The sequence below is a fragment of the Trichechus manatus genome, unplaced genomic scaffold, assembly GCF_000243295.1.
Source record: "Trichechus manatus latirostris isolate Lorelei unplaced genomic scaffold, TriManLat1.0 scaffold00010, whole genome shotgun sequence".
Taxonomy (NCBI): domain Eukaryota; kingdom Metazoa; phylum Chordata; class Mammalia; order Sirenia; family Trichechidae; genus Trichechus; species Trichechus manatus.
Genome location: NW_004443946.1, coordinates 19,300,009 through 19,314,007, shown reverse-complemented (window position 1 = coordinate 19,314,007; position 13,999 = coordinate 19,300,009). Strand labels below are relative to the sequence as shown.

At 37.7% G+C, this 13,999-nt stretch overlaps 1 protein-coding gene across 1 annotated transcript in view; it reads right to left on the bottom strand.

The window, feature by feature from the left end:
- The window catches only part of GPHN (gephyrin), a 632,163-nt gene that overhangs the window by 81,429 nt on the left and 536,735 nt on the right, over positions 1–13,999 (bottom strand). Inside the window, exons 14-16 of the mRNA XM_004370959.2 lie at positions 11,576–11,695; positions 9,997–10,055; positions 8,757–8,910 (exon numbers count right to left, since the gene is read on the bottom strand). Coding sequence (XP_004371016.1) covers positions 8,757–8,910; positions 9,997–10,055; positions 11,576–11,695 — 333 coding nt within the window. The remainder of the gene's footprint in view (positions 1–8,756; positions 8,911–9,996; positions 10,056–11,575; positions 11,696–13,999) is intronic.

The window sequence follows — 13,999 nt, the reverse complement described above, 5'->3', positions numbered from 1 at the left end:
CAACAGAGGGTTCTGGACAGAGCTGGAGAAGGATGTAGAGCATAATTCTAACTCACAAAAAAAAAAAAGACCAGATTTACTGGCCTAACGGAGACTGGAGAAACCTCGAGAGTATGGCCCCCAGACACCCTTTTAGCTCAGTGGTGAAGTTACCTCCGAGGTTCACTGTTCAGCCTGGGAGTGGACAGCCCCGTAAAACCAAATGAGACTAACGAGGTACAGTAGTCCAGTGACAAGGGCCAGAAGGCAGAACGGGACAAGGAAGCTGGTGATAGGGAACCCAAGGTTGAGTAAGGATATTGTTGATGTGTTGTGAGATTGTTAACCATTGTCATAGGGCAACATTTGTAGTAACTGTTAAATGAGAAACTATTTTGATCTGTAAGCCTTCATCTTAAGTGAGAATAACAGCACAATTGGAAGAGCGTAGTCAATGTCACTGAACTGTGCATGTAGAAATTTTTGAAATGATGTATCTTTGTCTATGTGTATGTTCACAAAAAAAAAAGGTTGAGAAGTTAGAGGGTTAATATGTTGTGGGGTTGTTAACCAATGTCATAAAACAACATGTGTACTACTGTTTCATGAGTAACTATTTGTTCTGTAAGCCTTCACCTGAAGTACAATAAAATAAAAAAAAATTAAAAAAAAAGGCATCCTCTTTAACCTAGTAATACTTCTATGAATAAGAAATTAATAAAACATGCAAATATGTATGGATGCTCATCATAGCATGATTTTAATGATGAAAAAGGGTAAACAAATTAAATGTCTAACAATATGAAGTTGACTAAATTAATTATGACAAACCCATACAATAGAACTGTTACATAGCCATCAGAGATGGACTATAAAAAACAAACAAACAAAACTTGCTACTATGGAGTCGATTCTGACTCATAGCGACTCTTTAGGACAGAGTAGAACTGCCCCATAGGGTTTCCAAGGAGTGACTGGTAGATCTGAACTGCCGACCTTTTGGTTAGCAGCCGTGCTCTTAACCACTGCGCCACCAGGGCTCCAGAGACAGACTATAGATATATATTATTGACACTGAAATATATTAGTGGGATAATACTTAAGTGAAGAAAAGCAGATCATAAGGTAGTATTTATAGCACTGTCCTATTTTTGTAAATAAATATATATTCATATGTGCATACAAATAAGTCTGGATGACGATGTATCAAAATATTAGCAGTGGTTTCTCTTTTTGCATTCCACCAGAATGTAAGCTTCATAAAGAAAAGGATTATTATCTTTTTTGTTTACTACTGTATTCCCAGCAACTAAAATAGTACTTGGCACATAAAAAAACCCAAACCAGACTCATTGCCAATTGCGTTGATTCTGACTCATAGTGACCCTACAGGACAGAGAACTGTCCCACAGGGTTTCCAAGGAGCGCATGCTGGACTCAAACTGCTGACCTTTTAGTTAGTAGACGCAGCTCTTAACCACTATGGCACCAGGGTTTCCAGACTTGGCACACAGTTGGGACTAAATAAATACTAATAAATGAATGAATGCTTATTTGTATTTTCTAGTTTTCCTGTAAGTAAACTATTATTATAATCTAATTGCTTTTATGTTAAAAAATAAGTAGATTTAAAAAAAGAAGTCATTATTGACCTTGGTAAGAAAAGTTTCAAGAAACAGTGATGCCATTATAAAAACAGGCGAGTCAGGAAGAAGGGTGGTAGGAAGGGAAAGATGGTGAGTGATGTCAGGTAATGGTGGAACATCAGGCAGAAATATCAAAAGAAGTTGAAATGGAGGCCCGAAATTTCAAAAAAGGTCAAGATCGGGGTTGTAGATACAGAAATTACCTGCAAGTATGTGACATAAAAGAAAAACTCTTAGGGAAAATTTAGAGAAACGAAAGACACAGCAGAGTAGAGTCTTGGGGAATATCCATTTAGGGCAAGGAAGATGAGTAAGGACCAACAGAAGGAAAGAAGAAGTAGTAGTCAGAGAGTCAAGAGAACAGAATCACAGAACACAGAGACAGTTTCAAGGTGATGGTTAAGGAGTGTCAGTGATGTCAAATGCTACAGATAGGTTAAAGAGGATGAATATCTGAGGGTGATCTGGAAGTTAGGAGATTATTAGTGTACTCAAGAAAGCAGCTTCTGTAATAATGGGGCACTAATCAGATTTGGATGAGGCACTGGTGGTTCAGTGGTGAAATTCTTGCCTTCCATGTGGGAGACACGGGTTCTTGGCCAATTTACCTCATGCAGAACCACCACTTGTCTGTCAGTAGAGGCCTGTATGTTGCTGAACACGTTTCAGTGGATCTTCCAGACTCAGATGGATAGGAAGAAAGGCCTGTAGATCTACTTTCAAAAATAAGCCAATGAAAACCCAATGGAACACAATGATTTGATCTGCAACAGATCATGGGGATGGTGCAGGACTGAGCAGTGTTTCATTCTGTTGTGCATGGGGTAGCCCTGAGTCAGGGGCTGACTGATGGCAGCTAACAAACAGCAACAATCAGATTTGGGAGTTTTAAGAAAAAGTAGATAATGAAGAAGGAAAGGCAGTGTTTCTTTTTTTAATGAAATGTAATAGAGAATAAGGGGATTAATGCATCAGCTCAAGGAGGCAAGAGGATATTTAAAGTAGATTTTCTTATAATAATGGTTATTGTCATTGCTAGTTGCCCTTGAGTCAGCTCCCACTCATGGTGACCTTGTGTAAAACAGAACTCAACATTGCCCAGTCCTGCATCATCCTAACAATCCCTGGTATGCTTGAGCCCATGGTTGCAGCCACTGTGTCAATCCATCTCATAGAGGGTTTATTTTCCTCGTCTTCACTGACCCTCTGCTTTACCAAACATGATGTCCTTTTCTATCAATAATAATGGTAATCCTTGCATACTTGGATGTAGAAGGGGGATGAGCCCCTAGAGAGAAAACAATCAAAGTCACAGAAGAAACTGGAAATAATTTAGAAACCAAAGTTCCAAAGAAGGTGAGAAGGGATAAGTCCAAGGGTAGAAGTAGGAGGATTGTTCTTGGAGGAGGAGTACATTTTCCTCTTAGAATGGAGGAAATGAAGATAGCCGAAGATATGGGAAAATTCTGATGTAAACAGAAGAGAAGATGAGGGAGCCTTCATCTAGTTCACTTTGGCAAATATTTTTTAGCTTTCTTTTTTCCATAATGGTGGTGAGGTAATTTGCCAAGGTTGAGAAAGTAGGGCTGCTATTGAGATTTAAAGAGAGTGGAATGTATGAATGAACTATCCACTGGAGGAATATGCTAGGAAATCAACAAGACAGGAAATAACAATAACAGAATTACTGAGCAACTTTAAGTGCCAAGTTGATATAAGATGGCATAAATTTGTAGTGAGCCCTGTAATCACAATTCTATGATTTTCTTCAGTAATACTTTCCTTCTTGGGAGCAAAAATAAAGTGGAGGAGGAATCCCTGGGTGGCACAAATAGTTAAGTGCTCAACTACTAGCTGAAAGGTTGGTGGTTCGAACCCGCCCAGAGGTGCCTTGGAAGACAGTCCTGGTGATCTGCTTCCTAAAGGTCAGAACCTTAAAAACCCTATGGGGGAAGTTCTATTCTGTACATATGAGGTCACCATGAGTAGGCAACTAACCACATCAGAGTCATTCAGTTTGTGCATTAGAATAGTATGCAGAGGGATAAATGAAAGGACTGAAGGTATCTGAGGTGTTAATGAGGGCTACTTTAAAGTGGTGACCCACGGTCTTTAATCTAGACAAGAAGTACAGTATAGCTAGAAGAAAGTAATGTACTACCTAACATTATAGGATCCAGAGACTGTCATCGAAAAGTTGGAGAAATGAAATGAAAGGAAGCTGTAATGGAAAGCACTGTGGTATAGTGGAAATAAGTCATTACAGCCAATAAGACTTGGGTGGGAAACCAGGCTCCAACACTTACGTAAGATATATGATGTTGGGCAAGTTGCTTTGTTTCTGAGGTTCAATTTCCTCTTACATAAAATGGGGGATAATTATACTAACCTCATAGAGTTGCTTGAATCGTAAAGCACCTAACAGTACTGATCACAGTAGACACTCAACTTACCATTTATTCTTCTTTCTCTCATTAGTGAGGATATATATTTTAAAAATTCTAGTTTTTATAGCAGCTGCTCATGGAAGGCCTTTGTTACTGACTGTGGCCATGGAGTTATAAAAGATGTAATAGATAAGCAAAGACATAGTGGAGCTACACTTAAATCTGTGTGTGTGTGTGTGTGTGTGTGTGAGAAAGAGACAGAGAAAGAAATGAATGAATATGAATGAGTTATGAAATATTGCTGAAACGGACTAAAACAATACCCTTAAAACTAGCAGAAGACCAAGAATCTATTCCTTCTACTGAAGGAATAATTATTGCTAGCACTTCGGGTAACTAGATAACAAGCACACAGCTTGATTTCCTGGTGATAATGGTAGCTGGCTGACTGAGGTCCAATCTAAAGATCTGTAGGTCACCATCTAAAGCTTTAAGGGGATCAGCATGTATTCTATATATAGAGAGATGATGTCATCAAGAGTTAAAATCAGAAAATAAAACTGGGAAATATAAAGGCTGAAAAAAGGGGAGGAAGATACAGCTGTCTCCTAAGTGTAAAACTTGGATCTCCTGTCTTCTATTTATACTCATTCTCTAGACTACTTCATCCAGTCTCATGATTTAAAATACTCTGTATGTGGTAACAACTTCCAAATATATATCTTTAGCCCTGACCTTTTCCTTAAACTCCAGGCTAATATGTTCAACTGCTTACTCAATATTTCTAGTAGAATTTCTAACAGGATCTCAAACTTAACATGTTCAAAATATAATTTCTGATTTCTACTCCCTAATCTTTCCCACCTGGGTAAACAGCTTTATCCTTACAATTGCTCAGGCCAAACCTTGGAGTTCATCTTGACTCCTCACTTTCTCTTACATTCTACTTTCAATTCACTAGCAAATCCTGTTGGCTGTACTTTCAAAACATATCCTGGAATGGATTACTTTTCATTACCGCCACTGCTACTACTCTGGTCCAACTCTTGCTGGAATACTGCAATAGCCTTCTAACTAGTCTCACCGCTTTCTACCTTGCCTGTCCCATACTCTGTGCCACATAGAAGCCAGAGTGAAGATTAAAAATTTAAGACATGTTCTGTTATCCCTTCCTTAAAACTGGCCATTTAGAATAAAATGATCTACCTTCTGGTTACCTCTCCAATCTCATCTCCTTTTATTTTACCCCTTGCCCTCTATACTTCAGCCACATTGACCTCCTTGTTGTTCCGCAAACATGACAAGCATGCATTCTTCCTCAGGGCTTTTCCATTTGTTGTTCCCTCTGTCTGGAACACACGTCTCCCCATATGGCATATATCTGCAATGCCTTCAGGTTTCCCACTCAGATGTAACCTCATCAGTGAGGTCTGATTACCCTATCTATAACAGAAGACTCTACCAATTACGTCCAGACAGGAAAACAAAACTCCTCTTAAGTATTTCAAATGGGGGTAGGGAGGGGGGAGGAAGGGAAGATTTAATACAGAGAACTGATTATAAATGTGTAGGAGGTACTGGAAGAACAAAAGGAGAAAAGTGTGTTTCCAAAGATCAGTAACTGCAGGAAGCCACCCTTATCCGTAGGGCTGTCAGGGTAAAGTGATGTTACTTTGAGTTGAGGAGCTTGAACTTCTGCTAATTTTACCTTATTTCCACCTTCTAATATCATATGAATGAATCCCAGTGGTAAAATCTAACTGGATCATGGTGGTAAAAGAATCTGGGAAATCCAGTTTTCAGCTTCCAGCCTTAGTGGCATAGGGGAGAATATAAAAGGGCTGATGTGGGACAAGTTTCAACAGATAATACATGGCATATACCACTGTCACTCTTTATCATCTTACCCTTCTTTATTTTTCTTGATACTATTATCACTATTTGTTTCTTTATTGACTATCTCCCATTAGAATATAAAGTCTATAACCCAAAAACCCATTGCTGTTCAGTCAATTCCAACTCACAACGACCCTATAGGACAGAGTAGAACTGCCCCGTAGAGTTTCCAAGGAGCGCTTGGTGTTCAAACTGTCGACCTTTTGGTTAGCAGCTGTAGCTCTTAACCATTATGTCACCAGGGTTTCCTATAAATTCTGTAAGAGCAGGAAATTTGTCTGTCTTGCTTGTTGCCATCTCCCCAGAAGTCAGAACAGTGCCTGGCGTTAGCGGCATATTAAGGGCGGAGGGCTGGCGGGAGTAGTTTTCACCAATGGAGAAAAGTATTTTATCACTGATATTGTTTAGAATTGCCAGTACTTGGTGATAATAAAAAGCAGACTGACTTTTAACCAAAAAACAAACCAAACCCGTTGCCGTCGAGTGGACTCTGACTCGTAGCAACCCTACAGGATGGAGTAGAACTGTCCCATAGGGTTTGTCCCATAGGGTTTCCAAGGAATGCCTGGTGGATTTGAACTGCTGACCTTTTGGTTAGCAGCTGAACTCTTAACCACTACACCACCAGGGTTTCATTGTTTTTTAATTCTCTAAAGACAATGCATTTCCTTATGTGAAGATAAAGGTTAATAAAACCCTTTCTCTATTTCTAAGGAAAAATTTGACCTTGGGTTAATTTTCTAGCTCCATTCCCCTAGAAATCTGATAACGTTGAAATGTCAGCTTGTTACTAGGCAACATTTATTATAGTAAAAATTATCCCTGGTTGGTAACTTGCAGATGGACTGGGAAGAACTATAAATGAACTATATAAATCGCTAGTGGGAAGCCATAGCTTTGGGCTTCCATGAGTGTGGTGACACTTGTAACTAAGCATTTCTCTTGTGCAGACCCTAGAAGTTGTCTAAGACTGTTATAAGAAATATTGATTTCTACTTAAAACATGGGGCTTCTAAGCTATGGTAGCTCCCACACCTTCATATTATGATTCTTGTTTCCTTGCACCTGAAATGTCACTTGAGGAACAAAGAGAGTAACTTCAAGATGGCTGAGTGGCAAGGAAAAGTAACGGGGTCAGAACAGTGATGGTATATGATAGAATCTAAGGAAGACTTTGTAGTCTCAGTTCCTTAACCCCATGGATCTGATTATCCTTGAAGAAGCTTGACTGATTCTGTATGGCTTCGTTCTCCTACTTTCTCTGGGCTGCTGTACTTAAACCAGTTTTTTTTTTTTTTTAAATGTTTCTAAATTTCATAATCTCTGGTTCCCTATAGCTTGACATTCCTTTCCGACTCCCATCCAAAGATAGCTGTTGTTCTGGCCTTGTATGACCATATAGTTTAGCTTAGCTCCAAAAATGTTTATCAGGTATCTCTATGCCAGGCATTATACTGGGGACAGGATAAAAGACATATATAAAGCACACTGTCTCTTTTCAAGGCTTGAGATCCTCCAGAACATACCCAGAAAACAATGGTCCAGTATCACAAAAGTATTAGAGAGAATATAAGCAATATAGTTTAAACAAAGTCTCCTAATAATTATGTAGGATAAAAAGCTTTTGCTCATTCTATTCAGCTTTCCCAAACTACCCATGAACTCACTTGGGTGAACAAAGCAAATAAAAATGGTTCATTGAGTCAATGAGTTTATTAGAAATTTCTTTCTGATGCTAAGCATAGTGTCAGTTGGACCTAGGGATATTAAAATCATGAGCCTGTAGAAAATAATGTTTGTTTTGGGTCAATCAGTAGTTTTAGGAAATGACTGGTGCACCTATCCTGGGAAGTAAGCAAATCTAGAATGTTGATTTTTCTCTCCACTAGGAAAAATAAAATATTCTACTCTTTTATTTTGCCCAAACCAAACTATAAAGGTCATAGAGACCTTCGAAAATTTCCATCTCCCAAACTTCAAAAATTAAAAATAACATTAATGAAGGACTTATTTTCAGAACAAAGTTAAAGATTAAGAAAATAAAGAGATTCTGTTAATCTCTTTTTTAACAGTAAGATCTAAAGGAATAATTTTTAAAAATCTGAACAGTTTCTGGCTTTGATAAACAGTTTTGAATTTCCAGTGGATTCACTTTTCAATATTCCCAGTTTGACCTTAGAGCCTCCGACTGAAGTTTTGTACAACCTCAGCAAAACAGAGAACAGGAAGATTTTTGAGAGTTCTTAGAAAAAGACAGACTTAATTCCCCTTCCTAAATCAGGCCTGAAATGACATCTGACACATTCTGAATAGCATGTCAGTAAAGATGCTATCTTTAGAGAAAAACAGTGATTATCAACCCCCTCCTGATGATTAAAAATCAAATGAAACTTTCAGCAAGAAGAAGGGCTAGCCATGGTGTCCTGAGTCATTGAATTACTCTCTACACATAAGTGGCCCATCATCTTAGCAGCACGGTTGGCGTAATTCATTGTCCTAACAGACTAAGTACTGAGTCTGCACAGTTAAATATCTATAGCTAGTAGATCACTGTTCTTTATGTGTTCTGAGAATATGCAGAGGCCACTGGTTATAATATTTCATCCTAATAAATGGGAGGGAACATTTCCTAGTATGTAATTTCTAGTTCTTCCCTCTCATCTTCCGTACTTGAACTATCCTAAGGCCAACCTGTTATTTCCCCTGTTAAAGGAATATGGACCCATTGGTAAGATCTATTATCCACAATGTTCTATTTATAACACAGAAGAGAAGTCAGAAGTACTTTTATCTGCAAGCACCACCCTTCCCCTCCCCTCCCTTCTTTGTTTTTTTTTTTTTTTTTTACCTCATTTCCTGTTGACATGACTGCAACCACTGGAAACTTATTAACTTCAACCTCTGTGACACCTACAGTTGCCAGAAGACCAATCTCTGAGGGGCCCATGTGGGTTCCTTTGGCCAGTACGCACTCCCCTCTTTTAATGTCATGGCCAATAGGTCTGAAAGTCAAAGCAGAACAATAAACAGTATGAGTAGGAATAACATTTTCTCAACTCAGAGGGAAGCTCTGGTGTCAGAGGAGAACACTTAAGGAGAGAAAAAGGTCAAGAGATGAGGGAGGAGGAGGATAAAGAAATGAAGAGATTCTAAAACCTCTATGCTTTTTTTGTGTTTAAAATTAAATTGCACAATGGAAGACAAAAAAAGGATTTGTATCTACTACTACTAAATACAAATATGTTACTTATTCTTTAAAAAATGACTTTACAAATTGCTTTGGACTATATTACGGTTAAAAATACCAACTCCAAATTTTCTTTGATATAAGGCAAGAATTTGTATTAAAACGTCTAGTTGTATTAATGATAAGACGTCAGCTGGTTAGCTCTGTGGTGAAGAGAATAATGCTAATGAGGTAATTTTAGAGGTAATTTCCATTTGGACCACGTAGGTTGGTCTTGTCCTATAGGTAAACAGGTATATTCATCTTAATCTGTTGCCACAGGCATGGCAGAAGTGTAGCTTTGTTACAAGGGGATATTAAGCAAATTAGCACATATTCCATGGCAAGAATAATAATTTAAAGTACATACACTACTAATGGTAGGCTAGTAGACTCATTTTTGTATATAAAGAGTGGCACATAATTTCATTATTATTGGTAATCAGTAGAAGAAGCGCTACCAGCTAATTGTGTAAATTCCCAGTTCTGGGATTATCTGTATTAACACCAAATTCTGGATTATCTAGGGGTAGGGTTGGGAAATTCTAGATTATCTAGGGGTGGGGTTGGGTAATTCTGGATTATCCAGGTATAGGGTTAACTGTGGATTATGCACACTCATGAATTTGCCTTCTTCACATGTGCTTTTCACTATTTCATTTGCCTTTAGCATCTTCATTAAAAAGTGGGCAGGGCAGACATAGGATGTAGAATTTGGAAAATTCATTTCGCTACTTGTTAATAGCCCTGAAAGCTAACAGTTAATCAATATAGTTGTAGATTTATAACAGTCATGCTCTCCTAAGCTCACAATTATGTAGAAACGAAAGTTGGCTATACATTCTGTATGTTATGAACTTACCTGATATCTTGGCCTGGCCGAGCTTGCACCAGAATTCGTACTTCAAGTTCCTCAGTGCCCTATAATAAGAGTACGTTACATAATTTCAAACAAAAATTATGATCAGTAGAATTTATCTACTCATATGCTTTTATCATCAGATAGGCCCAGAATATATAAAAATACACAGAAACATAAAACCATTTGCTAAGCCTTTGAAAACACTATGAATTTCTACCTCAGGTTCCTGAAAAATTAGGATGTTTTGTGCCAAAAAATAAATGAAATACCTTCTCGTTCACACTTTTTTAATGTACCAATTCAAATACTGAACCTTGCTTTGTAACTAGCATTCTCAAGGAGAAAAATCATATATATATGTATGTGTGTGTATATACATATATGGTTACCCTAATGGATAAAGTGAATGTGCATGGAAATAACTTCTCTTCTGTTCCCATGAATCATGGGTTTGACACTATGCTGAGATTCCCAAATAGCTCTAGAAATTTCAGTGAAGGACTCATAGTTTGCCTGGTAGTAGATTTCTGTAAATTAATGGTGATCATCAATTGTACATTCATGGGCTGTGAATAATACTGTGACACTGGAACTGTGTCTTGCCAACTGGCAGAGTCCGTGGATACATGTGTTCTGGATTTCAGTACTCTGATGGTTTCTCTGATGCCAATAAATCTACTTAGACAATTTTAACAGCAGACAATGTGATCTGCATTCCAAGAGCTGAACTGCGTATGCCCTACAAGTTAAAAGAAAATCCCCAGATCAAAAAAAGTGGCTGTCTCTTAGCATGGCTGAATATCACTATATACCCAGCCCAACAGAATATCTATTTATTTTTAATATCAGTCTTTTAACTATAAGAGATCTTAAACCTCTTCACAAAATAATTAAGATAGACTGTTATTAAAACCACAGTTGAAACTATTCTACTTAGTAAGTGACTGATATTCTGGTTTCAATAATCACTGCTAGTTTTAGCGAGATGAAGATCTGCTTAGATCCCAAAAAATCCCAGGGTGCTTTATTTTAGGCAACAGAGGGGAAGTGACATAAATTTAATATCTCAAAGCTGTTATTTGGTAGCACAGATTTTCCCTGAATTATAGAAAATCAGAGCTGAAAGGGTCATTTGGTTCAAATGTTTGGCTTAGTGTAATATTCAAGAATTGGTCCAAGTGTTCTTTGTTAAATTCTTCTCTATTAAATTCTGAATTCATTATAACTACCTTCATCTTTTTAACAGAACAAATTTCTCAGCTAGAAAGTATGTCAGCAGTTAATATCTCTGGCTCTTCTATCTTATTTTCCTTTCTTGTTTGCATGAGAAATTTGAGTCAAACATGGTTCAAATTCTGCTATAATAAAAGGAATGTCATTAAAACAAACAAAACCCCTCTTATTACAAAAGGTTTTCAAGCCTAAGGCCATTCCTTATTTACTGAAGACCCACTCACTATAATGTAAGATCCCAACATAACCAAAAAACTGGGTTAATCCCATAAACATACAGAAAACGAGCCTGACTAATAATACTCCCATAGGAACAATGGTGTGATAGGACCTGGTAATGACGTACATCATCTGATTCCCTGATAAGTTCGGTATCTTCCACTTGTACTACTGCATCAGCACCGCAGGGGATTGGAGCACCTGTTGTAACCCGCATGACTTGTCCTGGCATTACTGTCTGAGTTGGCTGAAATACAAATATGTAAGAGAGAGTTGATTTACTTTGCTGCTACAAAGGAAAAGTCTGCAGGGGATATAAAATTTTTAGAAAGAAACCATAAAAGGACAGTCTTATAGTCTTATTCATTTTGGGGCAATGTAATAAAAGCTACCCACAAACAGGTACAATTTACATAAAACAGGCTTTAACTTGACTAAAGCTGACTTTATTATGTTCTTTAAGGTAATGACTATTAGATGTCTTTTTTGCCTCCCCGTTTTCCTTTTGCTCTTGAAAATCTTTCTAAAGCATATTAGCTCACCTTCCAACTAATAATAAAAAATCTAGCAAATATAATTGAATCATTTGGAAATTATTCCAGTATTTGTAATGATTTAGATTAAACATTATCTCCAAGATTTTCATTGTCTGAACTTTCATGTGGATGGTATAGGAGATTGGGGTAAATATGTTCTGACCACAGAGCTTGCCCTGCAAACTTCTCCCAGCATAGGGAAAAGTATATTTCTGTAAGATCCACCTGATAGATTTGATCTGGCCTCAGAAGACTCACGCGTCATGGGTCACAATTTAGGTCAGAGTTGAGGAAAGGAATGCTTCAAATTCCCCCTAAAGAAAAACCTGAGACCAAATTAATTACCCAATTGAAAAAAAAAAGATATTTTTCAAAGATGTCTGCTTCATAAATATTTAAAATATTAGGGAGTGGCTAAGGAAAAATATCCTACCTCTGAAAGTAAAATCAAAGTAAATCTTAAATTTTATTATTAGAAAAGCCTTTAAAAAGCCGCTCTTCATATTACTGCTGTAAACAATACCACCAATAGCTAATATTTATTGAAACTTCAGTCTATGCTAGGCACAGTTAAATGCATTATACATCCTAGAATATAAGCCCTATAAAGACAGGGATTTGTCTTAGTCTGTTTGCCTCTCCAGTTCATATTACCATTCTCTATTACGTGCTGTGCCCCAGAAGCCTCACCTCTATGGACTATTTCAAGCAGGTTCACATCACTCTGGCTTCTGGCTAGATTCAGCCAATGGGAAAGGTCAATAGTGGGACTAGAAGGTAGGAGAAAAAAGTAGGGGGAGGGGTTTGTTCCCCTTGCTTTTTCCCTGTTGGGGTGCAGTTTGGCAGTGGTGGCATCACCTCTACTACTGAGGGCACAACTCCTGTTGGGTGGCCCTCTTTCATGCCCATAAATCTTCCCATGTTCAGGTACCATTCTCTCCCTTGATCCCTTCAGACCTACAGGTGGTAATGGAGTCTCACTGTTGTTAGCACCTGGGTGCACATTCCTTTGCTGGCTTCCTTAACTCTCTCTGTAACTGCATTAATATCTCTTTAATCACCCCTTCCTCAGGCATATTGCTATAGCATCCTGAAGCCTAGAAAAGTGTCTGAGACAAAGTAGGCACTAAATAAATATTTCCAGAATGAATGAATGTGCATTATCTCATTGAATTATCACAACAACTACATGAAGTAGAGGGTTCTATTATCACCATTTTATATTTTTGAAACCTAAACCTTAAAGAGATTAACTAACTTGCCCAAGATTAACTACTATTAAGTGGGAGCACTGGGACTTAAACTCAGGTATGTCTAACTCCTTAATACATCAGCCATTTATGCAAATAATTTTATAATGACATTTCTTACAGAAGAGTGATACTGAGTCAACTGATTCTCCGTATGTAATCCTTTTCGGTTTACAACTCCAGTGTTGTCCCTGTTTTTCTCCCCCGGTCACTGGAGAAGGAGATTCTTGGGATCAGATCTGGCATTGAGTCACATACCTTAAATCTCCTTATCCTGTTATTTGAACAAAAGACATTCCAGGCTTATTCAGAATTGTTACACTGTAATGTAATTTTTCACCAAGATAATGCACTAGGATTTAAAATGAAGAGTTTAGGCCTCAATGCATTTAAAATTTATTTTTTACTTTCAATCCCAGATATCTCTTATTGTCTGGGACATCTCTTAATCCACTATACATGACCATTTTGCAGTGCACTGATTTTTGATGAAATGCATTAAAGTTTTGATATGATATGTATATTTTTTAGTACAGGTGTTAATGTCAAAACTATCTCTTGAGCCTGTGGAACAATGGCATTTAATACAGACCCACAGAGGTCCTTCTTTTGCTCAAAGTGCCTTGTTGGCAATGGTGAAAAGTGAATGGAGGGCGGTTGATTCTCAGGCTGTGATGTGTTAACCTAAAGCCCTTCCTCCATTTAGTTGGGTTCAGTGTATTATATTCTTTAAATTTACCTTTAAGTTTTACTATGGTTTGACCT